At 47.0% G+C, this 17,850-nt stretch overlaps 1 protein-coding gene across 6 annotated transcripts in view; it reads right to left on the bottom strand.

Moving 5' to 3' along the window:
• The window catches only part of taok3a (TAO kinase 3a), a 176,873-nt gene that overhangs the window by 77,621 nt on the left and 81,402 nt on the right, over positions 1-17,850 (bottom strand). For all 6 annotated transcript variants that reach the window (XM_072496958.1, XM_072496968.1, XM_072496920.1 and 3 more), the window contains 3 exons: positions 13,570-13,683; positions 7,599-7,690; positions 174-267 (listed from right to left, as the gene is read on the bottom strand). In XM_072496958.1, coding sequence (XP_072353059.1) covers positions 174-267; positions 7,599-7,690; positions 13,570-13,683 — 300 coding nt within the window. The remainder of the gene's footprint in view (positions 1-173; positions 268-7,598; positions 7,691-13,569; positions 13,684-17,850) is intronic.

A 17,850-nucleotide genomic window follows, 5' to 3' on the forward strand; every position in this document is an offset into this window, starting at 1 on the left:
GAACAGCGAGCACATTTGGCAAACATACCGATGAAGTTCTGAGTTATTCCGACAGGTTAGGATACTTTAAAATTTCTCAAATTAAATACAAATGCCAACAATTACAATACATAAAGCATTTGAATATTATGTAAACTAAAAATTTAACTTGAAAAATCCATTAATGAACTTACCATTCATTTGATTGAAGAGTTGGAGATTCATTCTGGGCAATGTGATATAAGGCACTCATTGCATTCATGTTGAACAAAGGTGGTTTGCGTTCAGCTAAGAAAAATACAATCGTGAGTGCGTGTTGAAAAATTGTCTTATAGCTACACTGGTTAGTAATAAACCCATGTGGATAAGAACTGTTGTCATAGAGAGTAATCCTATTATAAGATCACCTGTTCAACCTAATAAAGATCTATTGTATGGTAAACAGACAAGGTACACTATTTTATTAAGCATTCACAATTTTAAAACCTTTTTATTCTATGAACTCAAACACAAACTAATTTTGCTCTTTAAACATTGAATTATGCATTTAAATAAAATTAAGCATTATGGGCTTTTTTGTTGGATGTAGGCTTCGCTGGATGTAGGCTTCGCTGGCTAGACCAGCTGCCTTCTTGAACCACTGCAGTCCATGTGGTGTCGATGCACCCTCGGTGCTATTAGGGAGAGAGTTCCAGGATTTTGACCCAGCGACACTGAAGGAACGGCGATATACTTTCAAGTCAGGATGGTGAGCGACTTGGAGGGAAACTGCCAGGTGGTGGTATTCTAAGGTATTTGCTGCCCTTATCCTTCTTCATGGTACTAGTTGTGGGTTTGGAAGGTGTTGCCCAAGGCACCTTGGTGGGTTTCTGAAGTGCAACTTGTAGATGGTACACATTGCTGCTACTGAGAGTTGGTGGGGGAAGAGTGTGAATGTTTGTGGAAGGGATACCAAGCAAGCGAGTTGCTTTGAGCTGGATGGTGTTGAGTTTCTCGGGTGTTGTTGGAACTGCCCTCATCCAGGCAACTGTGAAGTATTCCATCACACTCCTGATTCATGTCTTGTAGGTGGTGGACAGGCTTTGGGGAGTCAGGTGGTGAGTAACTCGCCGCAGGATTCCTAGTATCTTAAATGTTTGCCTGCCAAGCAGATTTTGAACCCCAGCCATCACTTACACATACTGCAATGGTTCAAGGTGGTTACCCACTACGAGTTTCACAAGGATAACGACCTTCCTCACTACTTCTCCCAATCCTTCTATGCCTCCGGTTTGTCAGGCTGCTTGTACAATATTCAGCACTGGATAAGCAGAAACTTCCTCCAAGTATCAAGAAGACTGAAGTCAGTCTTTGGTCTCCACCTCAAGCTCCAATTCTGAGCAATTGGCTTCATTCAATTTCCTGCCATCTGTCCTAGGCTGAGTTAGACTGTTCACAACCCGGTGACATATTTGAAACAGAGCTGAGCGTCTGACCACATATACATCACCAAAGCCATTCTATCTCTGTAACACTGTCCAATTCAGCCCCATCTCAGCTCACCTCTCGCTCAACCCCTCACCCCATCTTATATAAACCCAAGGTCCTTTAAAGCTTTACTGGCCATATCCTAATTTGCACCAAGCCCTGTTTACCCATCGCTCCTGGACTTGCTGATGTGCACTGACTTCACATTATGAAACTCTTGCTTATAAAATTTCTCATCCTTCTAGCTGTAGATATCTGGGGTCTCTGCACACCTCTAAATCTGGATTTTCTGAGCACCCCAATTTTTGTAGCTCCACCCTTGACAGCCATTCCTTCAGGTGCATGGGTCATAAACTCTTGAATTCCCTCCATGAACCTCTCCACCCGCTCTCCTCCTTGAAGATGTTCCTTAATCCAATCTTCTGCAATATCTTGTGTGGCTCGGTATCAAATGTTTGAGTATACTCCTGTGAAGCACTTTGCAGCTTTTTTCTACATTAAAGGAGACATGCGACTTCCGGTGGCAGCCATGGAGGAGTAGGTCGCACATTTGATAGCTCCCGCCTGTGATGGACTTTTGAACCTTTTCCCCCCGTTTTTCTCTGGATTTTATGGGATAAATCGGTGAAGAGTGAAACAGTAAGGAGAAATCCCCCCCTCCGGTGTATGGGTAATTGGACCAGAAGAGGCAGTGTGAGAAGACAAAGTCCTATAAGGAAGACGCGAGCAGAGCTGGTAACGCGGGAAAGCATGGCGGAGAAGCAGAGCCGCAGGGAGATGGCCAGCGGTCGACGGAGCAGCTGGTGAATTTTTTAGAAGATTGCTTCGCCAAGCTTAAGAAGGACACGCTGGACCTGATTAAGGCTTTGATTGATCAAATTGTGCAGAATCAAGAGATCCACAGGAGAGCGATCCAGGTGGAGAAAAAGGTGTCCGAGCATGAGGAGTACATAACCGTGCTGGAGACCAAGGTGGAGCTGATGAACGACCGCCAGAAAACAATGCAGGAGAAGCTGGAGGACAGGTCCAGGAGGCAGAATCTTAGAATTGTCGGCCTCCCTGAAGGCAGTGAGGGATCGGATGCGAGGACTTACGCGACGGACATGCCGGAGAAGTTGATGGGCACGGAGGCGTTCCCTCGGCCCCTGGAAATGGATAGAGAGCACAGAGCCCTCGCAAAGAAGCCCTGAGCGAACAAGCTGCCGAGGGTCTTGGTGGTACGTTTCCTGGACAAGGAACACGTTCTGTGGTGGGCCAAGAAGGAACGGAGCAGTAAATGGGAGAACAGTGAGCTGCGCTTTTATCAGGACTGGGGCGCAGATCTGGCCAAGAAGAGAGCTGGGTTTAATCGGGCAAAAATGGCCCTCTTTAAGAAGGGGGTGAAGTTTGGGATGCTGTACCCAGCCCGTCTGTGGGTCACACATGAGGAACGGGACTTCTACTTTGAAACACCAGACGAAGTATGGACTTTTATTAAAGAAAAGAGGCTGGAAGCGAATTAAAAGACACTGAAACCTTGCAGAAGTACTGTGGCGGCGATTTGTTGTGCTGGGTTGTATAAATATAAGTAGTGCTATGTGTAATAAGGGGCTGTTTAGATGGCTAAAGGTAACTTTGTCTTGCAGGGACCTGGTTAGAGGGGGGATTGGCTTTGAGTTGGTTCTATTTTTTGGGTGATTATTTTTCCAAAGTGGCTGTTTCTTCACTGTTTTTTCTGATGTTTGTTTATGGGGAATGTGATGCTTTTAAAATGTTTGTCCATGTGGGGGAGAGGGGAGAGAACAATGGGGAGACAGACTGCTTGATGCCAGGGCCGGGCGCTATCAAGTCAGCATGGGGCAGCTGAGTCTCGGAAGCACAGTGGGGGGTGAGCAGGTGTTAAACTGGGGGATTAAGTTTTTAGTGTTGTTGCTGGGGGTGTGGAAGAGCTGCTTTGTTGACAGGGGAGGAACTGTTATTAGGGGACAATGGGAGGTCGGGAACGACGACTGCCCGGGGGGGGGGGGGGGGGGGGGTCGAGGAGGCGGAGGGCACGAGCTAGAGTCTGGCCTAAAAAGGGTGATGGCTTGTCGGCGGTTGTGCTGGAAACTCCCTGACCAGGCTGATTACATGGAACGTCAGTGGACTGAATGGGTCGGTCAAGAGGGCTCGCGTGCTTGCGCATTTGAGGGGGTTGAAGGCGGACATGGCAATGCTACAAGAGACCCACCTAAAGGTTACAGACCAGACAAGATTGAGAAATGGGTGGGTCAGCCAAGTATTCCAATCTGGGCTGGACTCAAAGAAATGGGAGGTAGTCATCTTGATCAACAAAGGAGTGGCATTCGAAGCAGGGGAATCGTGTCAGACAAGGGGGGTAGGTACATAATGGTGAGTGGGAAGCTGGAGGGGGTGCGGGTGGTACTCGTGAACATATATGCTCCGAATTGGGACGATGTATAATTTATGAGGCGGGTTTTAGGTAAGATCCCAGACTTAAGAGTCACATAACCGGATCATGGGAGGAGACACAGTCATTGATCCAGAATTGGACCGGTCAAAATCCAGGACAGGGAGGAGGCCGGGTGTGGCAAAGGAATTGAAGGAGTTTATGGAACAGATGGAGGGAGTAGACCCGTGGAGGTTTGCACGGCCAAGGGCGAAAGAGTTTTCCTTTTTCTCACATGTCCACTCGGTATACTTGCGCATCGACTTTTTTTTCTGAGAGGGTGCTAATACCGGAGATGGTGGGTACAGAGTACTCGGCAATCACAGTGTCAATTCATGCCCGGCATTGGGTGGATCTACGGGTTAGTGTGGAGGGCAGCGCCCGCTGTGGAGACTGGATGTGGGGTTGCTAGTGGACGAAGCAATCTGTGGGCAGGTTAACAAATCCATCCAGAACTACCTGGAAACAAATGATATGGGGGAGGTCTCCGCATCGACGGTTTGGGAAGCTCTGAAGGCATGGTCAGAGGGGAATTAATCTCGATACGGACCCACAGAGAATAGGCGGAATGGGCTGAGAGGGATAGATTAGTGGAGGAGATACTCCAGGTGGACAGGAGATACTCGGAGGCCCCGGACGCGGGGCTACTGAGGGAGCGGCGGAGGTTACAGGCGGAGTTTGGGTTTGGGCTGTTGACCACAGTGAAAGCGGTGGAACAATTGAGAAAGACAACCCCCTTGCGATTTAGGAGTACGGGGAAAAGGCAAGCAGAATGTTGGTGCACCAGCACAGGGAAAGGGAGGTGTCCAGGGAGAAAGGTAAAGTAAAGAGTAGAGGCGGGAATACTGCCCTGGACTCAGCGGGGGTGAACGAGGTGTTTAAGGACTTCTATAGTAAATTATACGAGTCGGAACCCCCGGCTGTGGTGGAGGGGATGAGGCAGTTTTTGGATCAGTTGAGGTTTCCAAGGGTAGATGAGGATCTGGTGGAAAGGCTGGGAGCCCCAATTGAGATTGAGGAAATAATCAAGGGGCTGGAGGGCATGCAGTCAGGCAAGGCCCCAGGGCCTGACGGCTATCTGGTGGAATTCTATAAGAAGTTTTCAGAGATATTGAGCCCACTGCAGACGAGGACATTTAATGCAGCAAGAGAAAAGGGAGTCCCTCCCCCCCAACAATGTCACAGGCCTTGATTTCATTGATCCTGAAACGGGAGAAGGATCCGGAGCAATGCGGGTCATACAGGCCAATTTCTCTACTGAATGTGGACGCCAAACTGCTGGATAAGATACTGGCGGGGAGGGTACAGACTGTGAAAATGACGGTCCTTCCCAGATTTCTGTTTGTCTTTCAGTGCCTCCCCATCTTCATCCCAAAAGCCTTTTTCAAGTGGGTGAATAAGGCTATTTCGGGCTTTGTGGGGGCGGGTAAAACCCCGCGAGTGAAGAAAGTGTTGCTGCAGCGCAGTCGGGGAGAGGGTGGGTTGGCGCTGCCGAACTTCTGCAATTACTACTTGGCGGCTAGTATAGCCTTGAGTGGTGGTGGTGGTGTGTGGGGGGGATGTCAGGTTGGTGTGGGAGCGGATGGAGACGGCGTCATGGAAAGACACAAGTTTGGGAGCACTGATAACGGCACCTTTTCTGTTCTCGCCGGCCCAATACTCCACAAGTCCGGTGGTGGCGGCGGCTCTGAGAATCTGGGGGCAGTGGAGGGGGTATAAGAGAGTGGAGGGAGCATCGGTTTGGACCCCGATTTATAATAACCATCGGTTTATGCCGGGTAGGCTGGACGGTGGGTTCCGGAGATGGCAAAGGACAGTAATTAGAAGGATGGGGAATCTATTTATAGACGGAAGCTTCCCCAGCTTGAAAGCCTTGGAGGATAAATTTGAATTGCCAGCAGGGAATGGGTTTAGGTGGGAATGGATTTAGGCATTTGCAGGTGCGAGATTTCCTGAGAAGGCAGATTCCGGCCTTTCCGCTGCTGCCGCCACGACGGATACAGGATAGAGTAGTCTCCAGTACCTGGGTGGGAGAGAGGAAGGTATCAGATATTTATCAGGAGCTTTCGGAGGTGGAGGAAACTCCCGTGGAGGAGCTTAAGGGCAAGTGGGGGGACAAGCTAGGAGGAGAGATAGAGGCGGGTCTGTGGGCAGATGCCCGAAGCAGGGTTAATACATTCTCATCATATGCCAGGCTTAGCCTGATACAATTTAAGGTAGTCCGCCGGGCACACATGAAAGTGGCTAGGATGAGCAAGTTTTTCGTGGTGGAGGACAGATGTGCGAGGTGCGCGGGAAGCCCAGCAAATCATGTCCACATGTTTTTAGCATGTCCGAAGCTTAGAGGGTTTTGCCAGGGTTTTGCTAAGGCAATGTCCATGGTAACACGGGTGGTGCCGAGTCCGGAGGTAGCGATCTTTCTCGTGTCAGAAGAGCTGGGAGTTCAGGGGGCGAAAGAGGCTGATGTCTTGGCCTTTGCCTCCCTGGTATCCCGGAGACGGATCTTATTAATGTGGAGGGATTCGAAGCCCCCAAGTGTAGAGACCTGGGTTAATGACATGGCTGGGTTTCTCAGTCTTGAGAAGATAAAGTTCGCCTTAAGAAGGTCAATGGTTGGGTTCACCCGGAGGTGGCAGCCGTTCGTCAACTTTCTCGGGGACCATGTACATCTCGGATAGACCCTACCTTTTCTTTAGTCATTCTCTTGCTCTTCACGTATTGGTAAAACATCTTGGGTTTTCTTTGATTTAGCTGCCAATATACATTAGAGTCAAGATTGATCTTTGTGGCAATGCAATTCAAGAACATGGGTAGATGTTCCAGAATGAGGGTGGCACGATGGCCCACTGGTTAGCACTGCCGCATATGGCGCTGAGGACACTGGTTCGATCTCGGCCCCGGGTCACTGCTTGTGTGGAGTTTGCATATTCTCCTCCCCACAACCCAAAGAGATGCTGGTTAGATGGATTGGCTACATAAAATTGCCCTTAATTAGAAAAAATAATTGGGTACTCTAAATTTTTTTTTTTTTTTTTTAAAAACTTGTTCCAAAATGAAAGAAAAACAAGGCATTTCACTAAGAGAAATATGAAATACGGAACAAATTCTACCTACGCAGTGCTGATAACACTGGCGGCACATTGGTTAGCACTGTTGCTTCACAGCACCAGGGACCTGGGTTCGATTCCCGGCTTCGGTCACTGTCTCTGTGGAGTCTGCACGTTCTCTGTGTCTGCGTGGGTTTCCTCCGGACGCTCTGGTTTCCTCCCACAGTCCAAAGATGTGCAGGTTACATTGGCCATGCTAAATTGCTCAAAAAAGGTTAGGCGGGGTTACGGATAAAGGGTGGAGGTGTGGGCTTAAGTAGGGTGCTCTTTCCAAGGGCTGCTGCAGACTCGAATGGCCTCCTTCTGCACTGTAAATTCTATGATTCTATGAATAGACATTGGCTGTACAATAGACAAGAGAGAAACTATGTTGAATGGTCCGATGATTATTTAGGACCATTACTTTACCCAAGGATGCTCGATGATTTTAATTAAAAATTAGATTTGAGAAAAATGATTTGCTGAATATCAGGCAAATGATTCACTCAGCTTTTGAAAACATTATGGTCCACCAATATAAATTAATTGATATGAGGTTGCTGGTAAATGAAAAGAATGACTATTTCAGGATAGCATAGCAAAAAAACATGTGCATATCATTACAATAAAATACAAACCAAGTTCAATGGATGTTATCCCAAGAGACCAGACATCTACTTTTCCATCATATTGTCCCTCATCCATAGCAAGGATCACTTCTGGAGCCATCCTATTAAACATACACAAAAATATAATTTGGTATTCTCAAATACATTTACCGGTAAAGTTGACAAAATCTCAGAACAAAATCCTGACTAAAGGAATACCATACTATTGCACAAATCCATGAGTTAAATCAGGCAATATGTTACCCAAAATAACGTGGCAAGAAGTGCATATCAGGATTGTCATGAAAAACTTGTTCCTATTACTAAGACAGTTAAACCAGCCGACAATAAAGCACATCTGAATTGCTCTTTTCGGTTTAAAAAAAACATTTTATGAAGGCATTTATGATTTTAAAACAATAAACAATACATATTGACACATAGATCAGTGCCCCCCCCCCCTCCCCCGCCCCACTTATCGAATCTGCTGACAGTTTAGTTTTCTCCGAAGAAGTGGCTAAACGGCTGCACACCTCCAGATGAACCCTAAAGTTGATCCTCTCAGGGCGAACTTAATTTTCTCGAGTCTGAGAAGCCCAGCTGTGTCACTAACCCACACCCCTGATTTTGGACGCTTCGAGTCCCTCCACGTTAATAAGATCCACGTTAATAAGATCCGTCTCCAGGCTACCAAGGAGGCAACTGCCAAAACGTCAGCCTCTCTCGCCCCCTGGACTCCCGGGTCTTCCCACACTACAAAGATCGCCACCTCTGGACTCGGCGCCACTCTTGTTTTTAGCACCATGGATATGACATCTGCAAATCCCAGCCAGTATCCCCTAAGCTTCGGGCATGCCCAAAACATATGGACATGGTTTGCTGGCCCTCCCGCACACCTCACACACTTGTCCTCTATGCCAAAAAACTTGCTCATCCGGGCCACCGTCATGTGTACCCGGTGAACCACCTTGAATTGTATCAGGCTGAGCCTGGCACATGATGAGAACGTGTTGACTCTGTTCAGAGCATCCTACCACAGACCCGCCTCTACCTCCCCTCCCTGCTCATCTTCCCATTTACGCTATAGCTCACCTATCGGAGTTTCCTCCCACTCCATGAGTTCTTTATAGATATCCGAAACCTTCTCCTCCCCCACCCCCATTTTGGAAACTACCTTGTCCTGTATCCCCTGTGACGGTAGAAGCGGAAAGGTCACAATTTGCCTTCACACAAAGTCCCTTAGCTGCAGATATCGAAACCCATTCCCTACCGGCAATTCAAACTCCTCCTCCAAATTCTCTAAACATGGAAAGCTCCCAACAATAAATAGATCCCCCAGCCTCTCAATCCCTGCTCTCTACCACCGCCAAAATCCCCCATCCAGCCTCCCCGGAACAAGCCCGTGATTATCACAAATTGGAGCCCACACCGAAGCTCCCTCGACTCCCATATGTTTCCGCCACTGCCCCAATACTCTCAGGGCTGCCGCCACCACCACCGGGCTTCTGAGTACCGGGCCGACAAGAACGGCCGAGAAGCCGTTACCAATGCCCCCAAACTTGTGTTCTTACATGATGCCGCCCCTACTCGCTCCCACACTGACCCCCCGCCGCCCACCCACACAAGACCAGAGATCACCCTATTCACCGGGCAGCACGGTAGCACAGTGGTTAGCATTATGGCTTCACAGCGCCAGGGTCCCAGCTTCGATTCCCTGCTGGGTCACTGTCTGTGCAGAGTCTGCACATATTCCCAGTGTCTGCGTGGGTTTCCTCCCACAGTCCAAAAGACGCGGTTAGATGGATTGGCTATGCTAAATTGCCCTTAGTGTCCAAAAAGGTCAGGAGGGCTTATTGAGTTAAGGGATAGGGTTGAAGTGAGGGCTTAAGTGGGTCAGTGCAGACTCGATAGGCCAAATGGCCTCCTTCTGAACTGTATGTTCTATGTTCTATTCATCCGCTTATAAAAGGCCTATGGTATGAAAATAGGGAGGCACTGGAAAACAAACAGAAACCTCGGGAGGACCGTCATTTTTACGGTTTGTACCCTCCCCGCCAGTGACAACGGGAGCACGTCCCACCTCCGAAAGTCCTTCATTTGTTCAACTAGCCGGGTCAAATTTAATTTATGTAACTGCTCCCATCCCCATGCCACCTGAATTCCCAAATAATGGAAGCTCCCTCCCACCACTTTAAATGGCAGCTCCCCCAGTCTCCGCTCCTGCCCCCTCGCCTGGATCACAGAAACCTCACTTTTACCAATATTTAATTTGTACCTCGAGAATCAGTCAAATTCCCCTAAGATCCACATAATCTCCCCCATCCCCCTAACAGGTCAGAAATGTATAGGAGTAGGTCGTCTGCATATAATGAGACCGTGTGTTTCATCCCCCCACCCCCTCCCCCCCCAGGGCAAGCCCCTTCTAGTCCTTTAATGCTCTCAGCGCCATCGCCAATGGCCAAGGCAAATAACATTGGGGAGAGAGGACATCCTTGCCATGTCCCTCGGTGCAATTTAAAGTAGTCCAAACTCAGCCGATTCGTCTGCACACTCGCCACCGGTGCCTGGTGTAGCAACCGAACCCAGTCAATAAAGCCCTGCCCAAACCCAAACCGTCCCATGACCTCTCACAGATAATTCCATTCCACCCGGTCGAAGGCCTTTTCTGCGTCCATAGCAACCACTACCTCCGCCTCCCTCCCCTCGGAGGGCATCATGATCATATTTAAGAGTCTTCTAACGTTGGCCGTTAGCTGCCTGCCTTAAACAAACCCAGTCTGGTCTTCCCCAATCATCTCCGGAACACAGTCCTCCATCCTGGAGGCCCAAATTTTGGCCAGCAATTTGGCATCAACATTCAGTAGGGAGATTGGTCTGCATGACCCACATTGCTCTGGTTCCTTCTCCCGCTTCAGGATCAATGATATAGAAGCCTGCGACATGGTTGGGGGAAGGACACCTTGCTTCCCAACCTCATTAAATGCCCTCACCAGCAGCGGGCCGAGTATCCCAGAGAACTTCTTGTAGAATTCCACTGGGTAGCCGTCCGGTACCGGGCCTTGCCGACTGCATGATCTCCAATCCCTCTACTACTTCCACAATCCCGATCGGAGCTCCCAGCCCTCCACTAATCCTTCTTCCACCTTCGGAAACTCCAGCCCTTCCAGAAACTGCTCACCCCCTCCATCCCAGCTGGGAGTTCTGACTCATACAGCCGACTGTAAAACTCCATAAACACCCCATTCACCCCTGCTGGGTGCAAGACCGTGTACCCCCACTGTCCTTCACTCTTCCTATCTCCCTGGCTACCTCCCTCTTCCTCAGCTGGTGTGCTAACATCCTACTGGCCTTCTCACCATACTCATATATCGTCCCCCTCGCCTTCCTCAACTGCCCCACCGCCTTTCCTGTGGAGAGCAGACCAAACTCCATCTGCAGCTTCTGCCGCTTCTTCAAGAACCCCATCTCAAGGGCTTAAGAATACCTTCTATCCACCTGGAGTATTTCCTTCACCAGCCTATCCATCTCCAACTGCTCCACCTATGAGCCCGTATCGAAATTAGCTCCCCTCTAATTACTGCCTTCAACACTTCCCACACCGTTGCTGCCACAAATTCCCCCGTATCATTTATCTCCAAATAATTCTGGATGGCCTCCCTCACACCCCCTCTTCCGCTAACAGTCCTACATCCAATCTCCATTGCGGGTGCTGACCCCCCTCCTTGCTCACCAGTAGATCCACCCAGTATGGGGCATGATCCAACACAACAATTGGCGAATTGAAAAAACCAATCCGGTACACTTAGTGCACATGGGGGAAAAAAAGAGGAAAACTCCTTCGCTCTTGGCCATCCAAACCTCCATGGGTCTACCCCCCCCCCCCCCCCCCCCAAATCTGTTCCATAAACCCCTTGAGCTCTTTTGCCATGGCTGGCACCCTCCCTGTCCTTGAACTCGTCCAACCTAGGATTAATGACTGTATTGAAGTCCCCCTCTCCATGGTCAGATTATGCAAGTCCAGGTCCTTGATCTTCCCTAACTCCCGTCTCATAAACTCCACATTGTCCCAATTTGGTGCGTAAATATTCACTAATACCACAGGCATCCCCTCCAGCTTACCATTCACCATGATATACCTACACCCCCCCCCCAAATCCACCCTCACTCTTGATTGGCCCATTCAGCCGTCATGTTCCATGTGAATAGCCTGGTCGCCTGATCAACCATCATCCTTCTTAGGTCAGCCTCCAGCTCGCGCCTCCCCAGGCCCGCCCTCGGGCGCCCACCGTCCTCGACCTCCAATTTGTCTCCCAACGCTAGTCCCTCCCCTGTCAGCAGAACAATTCTCCTCCCCCCCCTCACTTCCAAAACAACAATCCCAACCCCCCAGATCAAACTTGTCATCTGCTCGCTCCCCCCCACTGCGCTTCCATGAGCTAGCCCGCCCAGCTAGCCTGGTAGCCAAGGTAGCCCATGGCGCCAAGCATCCTACCCCTAATGTTCTCCCTCACCCCCCTGCAAAATATCACAAACCCCAACACAAAGAAGAAAATACCACCCACCATCCCCCCACATGAACAGAGTTAACCCACACACAAAACTGAGCAACTTCCCCAAAAATTGATACAAAAACACTACATGCACAGCTCAAAAAAAAAAACTTAGCAGCACAGGCACGGAATTACTCGCCCCCAAGTTCAGTGTCCTCAATCACCTGCCAGTCTCCTGTCCAGGACAAAGATCATCACCTCATCCGTCGATCCAAAATAATGTTCTTGGCCCTCGTAAGTGACCCACAAACGAGCTGGGTACAGCATGCCGAACTTCACCCCCTTCTTGAAGAGGGCCGATTTAATCTTGTTAAAGCTCGCTTTTCTTTTGGCCAGTTCCGCACCCAAGTCCTGGTAAATGCGCAGCTCGCTGTCTTCCCATTGCAGCTCCTCATCTGCCTGGCCCACCTCAAGATCGGTTCCTTATTCAGGAACCGGTGCATTTGCACCACCATCGCCCTCGGCGGCTCATTCATCCGCAGCTTTCTTGCAAGCACTCTATGCGCCCTGTCCAGTTCCAGGGGTCGAGCAAATGCACCTTCGCCAAGCAGCTTCTCAAACATACGCGCCACGTATGCCCCTGCGTCCGATCCCTCGATGCCCTCCGGGAGGCCAACGATCCTCAAATTCTTGACTGCGTGACCTGTTCCCCAAATCCTCCACCTTCCCCTGCAGCCTTTTCTGATGGTCCCTCATCAGATCCATCTCCATTGTCATCGCGGTTAGCTGGTCCTCGTGCTCAGCCACCTTCTCTTCCAACTTCTGGATCGCCAGTCTCTGGGCTTTCAATCTTTGCCCCACCCGATCAATCCCCATCTTAATCGGGTCCAGGTACTCCAGTCTTTGCTTGGCGAAACTCTCCTGGAGGAATTTCACCAGCTGCTCCGCTGACCACTGGGCCAGCAATCTCAGCTCCTCAACCTCTGCCATGTTTTCCTGTGCTTCAGGCTCGACTCTCTTCTTTGCCCAACAATCTCTTCTTTGCAGACCACTTCGGGTCCATGACTCCATAGACTGGTGGGGGATTCCTATTCTCGGCCTCAGTCTCCACTTTTACCAGTCAAATCCCCCATGAATCGGGGAAAAGGTCCCAAAAGTCCACCACGAGCAGGAGCTACCAAATAAGCGACCTCTCACTCCATGGCAGCCACCGGAAGTCTGAGTTGCTCTTTTCAATTTTACCATTCCACCCTGTTACTTTACTCTCGATCATCCCAACTTATGTAGACCTGAGATTCAACCTCGGATGTTCCTGGATTGTCAAGCTATTAGGACAGCTGGCATGTCCAATTTCTAATAACTCCTATAATGTTAAATGTCAATGTTTTGCCAGAGTTAAAATACAAGCATTCAGTACATGTACAGTGGCTGGATCAAAAGTCCAAATCATTGCTGATATGTCTCTTCAAGGAAGCAACTCCCTATTTAAATGTTATTTACATTTCACTTACCAGTAGGGCGTCCCTACAAATGAATTAGCGGGGGATACTATAGAGGCAGATCCAAAATCAGCCAGTTTGACTTGTCCTGGTTCAGTTAGTAAAATGTTTCCTGCCTTTATATCTCTGCAAAAAAACAAAAAACATTAACATCCCACATATCTGGTCATTCAAAAAGCTCGATTTTGTCAGCCTTGACTAGAGTTCGACAATGTCAGGTCCAGGTTTCAGCCCCATTCCAGAGACTGAAGAACATAACCCAGGCTGATGTTTTAGTTCAGTGCTAAATGTGATAAACCAAGAATTCATCTTTCTTCTCAAACATCCCGTGGCACTACCTGAAGAAAAGCAAGGGGCATTGTCTCATGATCTTGGTCAAATAATCTGATTCAGTGGTGTTTGCAGGACCCTACTATCTGCAGATTGGATGATAAAGTGGTTTGTATGGGACTAAACTTCAAAATTACTTCAACGGCAAAAAAACACTTTTGGCCCATTCTTTTGACGTGAAAAGAATATAAATCCGGGTTCTCACATTCTATACTCTCAGTACAGTAAAATGCCAAAAGGTCTTGAAAAGCTCGAATCCCAAACCAGAACTTTTGAAATTCGGTGGGGATTTCATGAATTTGACAAGCATTCGGTCAGCTATTTTTTTTTAACAATTATATAAAACTACAACGGTAATATAAATGACAACAGCCAGATCATTTTAATTGAAATGGGAGGAAATGACAAGGAAGATTACAAGTTTCAAACAGATTGGGCTGCCTATTCAAAATTATCACCCTCTGAGGAAGCCGGGCATTAAACAAGAGCTTCAAACTCCAATTTCTCTCTCAAACTCACCCAAGTAAAACAAATTTTCCACTGTATAATTTTTGTTTACAGTTCTCAGGGTTCCTACTTCTGATTGCTAATATCTCAGCTACAGTGATCATTAGACTAGATAGGGAACGGGTAAGTGGGTTAAAAAAAACACTCCTGCTCTTTGTTAATTCTTGATGGAAATATCAAATGGTTGGGTCCAACTGCAAAACATTTATGATGGAACAGTTTGCTCATACTCATTGTCCATATAACACATTATGAATGGTACTGGGGCAAGGTACCAGAACTATTACCCAAAGTACCACACTTTCGCCATGAATGAGTACCTTCAACAAACTCAGGGAATAAAACGGAGGAGAGAAAGTACAGGGTGGAGACTGTAACATTTATAGAAAATTTTATACGGAGATGAACATGGTCATGCCTTGCCCTGTTTCAACAATGGCAGCAGAAATAGAAATGCTGGAAATGGTTTTAATTATTTTCCTGAAAGAATTTCTGATTTTGATAATACAAAGTGGTGGTGAGAAGAATCCAGAATTTAACTAAATCCTTAGTGCAATTATACCACCAGATTTCATGCACCATTAAAGCTGTTGGAAAATATGCAACAGGGTATTATTGAAACCCCTCATGTAGAGTGGCTGAATAAATCAAATGTATATTGTACTATGGGATTTTTCCCAGCACATTGGATATCTAATTCCTTTAACTTAAACTCTCATTTTTATCTTCATTATTTTTTTAAAAACCAAATGTGATAAATTTGAGCTAAATGCCAGGATGAGACAGATAAAGACTTCCCAAAAAAGAGATAGAAGGCACAAAAGTGAGGGGGAAAAAAGGAAGGGTACGGGGCCAGCAAAATTTGGGTTGTACCGTCATGTGGAAGGAGGGTGAATCCACATCTTATAAACGGTGTGGAAAAAACTGGAACATAGCAAATATCATTTTTTTTCTTCATAGTCTACATGGAATGCAACTTGGGCCATAAGACGTAATGGAGAATTAGGCCATTCGACCCATCGAGTCTGTTCTGCCATTCAATCATGACTGATACGTTTCACCTGGCTGCTCCCCATAACCCCTGATTCCCCCTATTAATTAACTTCATCACTAATGTCCACATATTTTAGATAGTTTGTGCTAACAAATCTTCCTTCCTTTAAGGTATTCCTTAAAACAAGTAATTTTCAAAGTCGGGGTCATGACCCGCAGCTGGGTGTCAGGAGGGTAGTAGAGCCATCCATTGCAGCGTTCCCGATCGTGAGAATTAACATGCAACGGCCGCAGCAGCCGTATTTTAAAAATGTCGGCAAGGAGCGGCTTTAAAAATGACGGCTGCGACCGGCTTTAAAAATGCGGACGCGTTGCACATGCAAGCCTGCACATCAGTTCACATGCCCGGAGCCCAGCGAGAAGTACCGCCTCCTCCTGATATCAGCGTCATGACTCAGGGGAAGATTTTTTTTTTCTCTCTAATTCAATCAGTCTTCCTGTCTGAAATGAGGCAGAGAGCAGATCACACGCCTCGAACAAGGATGTCACGTGCTCTGGGCGCGATTGAGATTCCTCCATTTTATCAGCAGCAAACGAGCAACAGGACTGAAACATTTTAAATGGTTCGTTTTGTATAGTGAGAAGGCCAGAGACACAACCAGGCCAAGATCTCAGAACTAAATCTGCTGGAATGAGTGGCTCAGGAGAATCCACAGCAGGACAAAGCAATGGTGGCATGAGCTGTTCAGGAGGGTCTACAACAGGACAGAGCAGTGCTGGTGTGAGCTCCAGGACCTCTGATGAACAATCCATACAGAAATGTAACATTGAATGGCAAAACAAGTGATATCGTGAGGACCAAGCAGGCTCACCTGTCGCATTAAAAGTAAGCGAAAATGGTGGGTCACAAAGTTTTGGTGGCGTGCGTGGGTCGCGACAGTCGGCTGGTTGGTAAAAATGGGTCCCCAGAAAAAAAAGTTTGAAAAACACTGCCTTAAAACCTACTTGTTCTCCTTTCGAATGCCCACTTTAGTGACTTGCGACAAGTTTTGTCTGATAAGGCTGTATAGCAGAATGTTTTAGTACGTTAAAAAATGCTATAGAAATTAAAGTTGTTATTGTTTCCAAACTAGCTGTCCCATTAATAAGCAAACTGGCAAATAAAAACATACAAGCACATATACAACCAAGTTGCTTGAATTCAAAGTCAAACTGTATGGTCCTGGAAATCGCACGCCAACTCTCAGGCCACAACCTGGGCATTTCCACTATAAGGCAAGAGCTTTTAACTGCTGTTGAGGAAACAATGATTAAGACAATAGTTCAGTAGCCCTTCAAGCTGTAATTCACAGCTTCAGTTTGTCTATTTTTAAGAAGTAGTATGATTTGTAAAGCCATTCAGGAGATTGGACGTTCTGCCTTCTATGTTGGAAGTTCCTTTTATCCCAGTGAAGCTTTCTCGGAAATCTCTTTGTCATATCACACCCAGTGTTCCAATGAAAATCACAGTGAAATTAATTGACGGGTTGTTTTATATGGAAGGCATCTTATGCATGCAATAAATACTACTCCAGTAAGGCGAAGTTCCATAAAAAGCCAATTGTTAAGTAAATAGAACTTAAGATCACTCAAGGTGCAATTGTACTTTTCCTAGTTTGTGGATTCAGTTTTGAAGCATCACATTTTAAGATAGTTCTACGTCTGCGACAAATCTCATTGATTTTGTGCTCCAAGCTGATACTGATAAAATGTGGGATATATTCACACATGGGATCCTGTCCTTTGCAAACAAAAATAACATGCTCATGCATTGCACCTTTTTCAACTAACAGAAGGTTGGGTTCATTCCGCATGGCAATGCCTTGACCAGAGTCAACTTGCTTGGCTTGAATTCAAACCAAAGCTTGGCAATTAATTGTTCCCTATAAATAAATAGCGAGTTCCAGCTGATCATTCTGGGGCATGAACTCAAGCCAAACCTTAAGTTACCAACATACATGTATACACTTTCCAGGGTCACTGGATAATCATCAGAAAAGAAGCTATTTGTCGTCTTCATATTCATTCCAGAGATCAGCTAATTGAACACAGACCAGGGATCAAACTGGTCAGTAGGTCTCAGTAGCAGTAGGAAATCTAACCAAAATCTTTGCCTCTAGGCCAAGTTTGATTTACATTGCAAATTTGAGTGAAATCTTATTTATAAGTCAATAAGAGACAGAACTGCAACAACCAGTCACAAAGAGGTATTTACGTTATTTCCTGAAATTCATTTATTCTTGAAAATTGGTGTGAATTTCTGGAATGATAAATCACAGCACTATCTTTCTGGAATGATAAATCACAGCACTATCTTCTCACTTTTCCCAATCAAGTCTAAATCTAGTCTCGTCTGATAAAGAGTGCTCTCCACAGTTTTTTGTCATATCACAAGAAATAGGTTTGTGCATTAGAAGACAGGAA

The sequence above is a fragment of the Scyliorhinus torazame genome, chromosome 1, assembly GCF_047496885.1.
Source record: "Scyliorhinus torazame isolate Kashiwa2021f chromosome 1, sScyTor2.1, whole genome shotgun sequence".
NCBI lineage: Eukaryota > Metazoa > Chordata > Chondrichthyes > Carcharhiniformes > Scyliorhinidae > Scyliorhinus > Scyliorhinus torazame.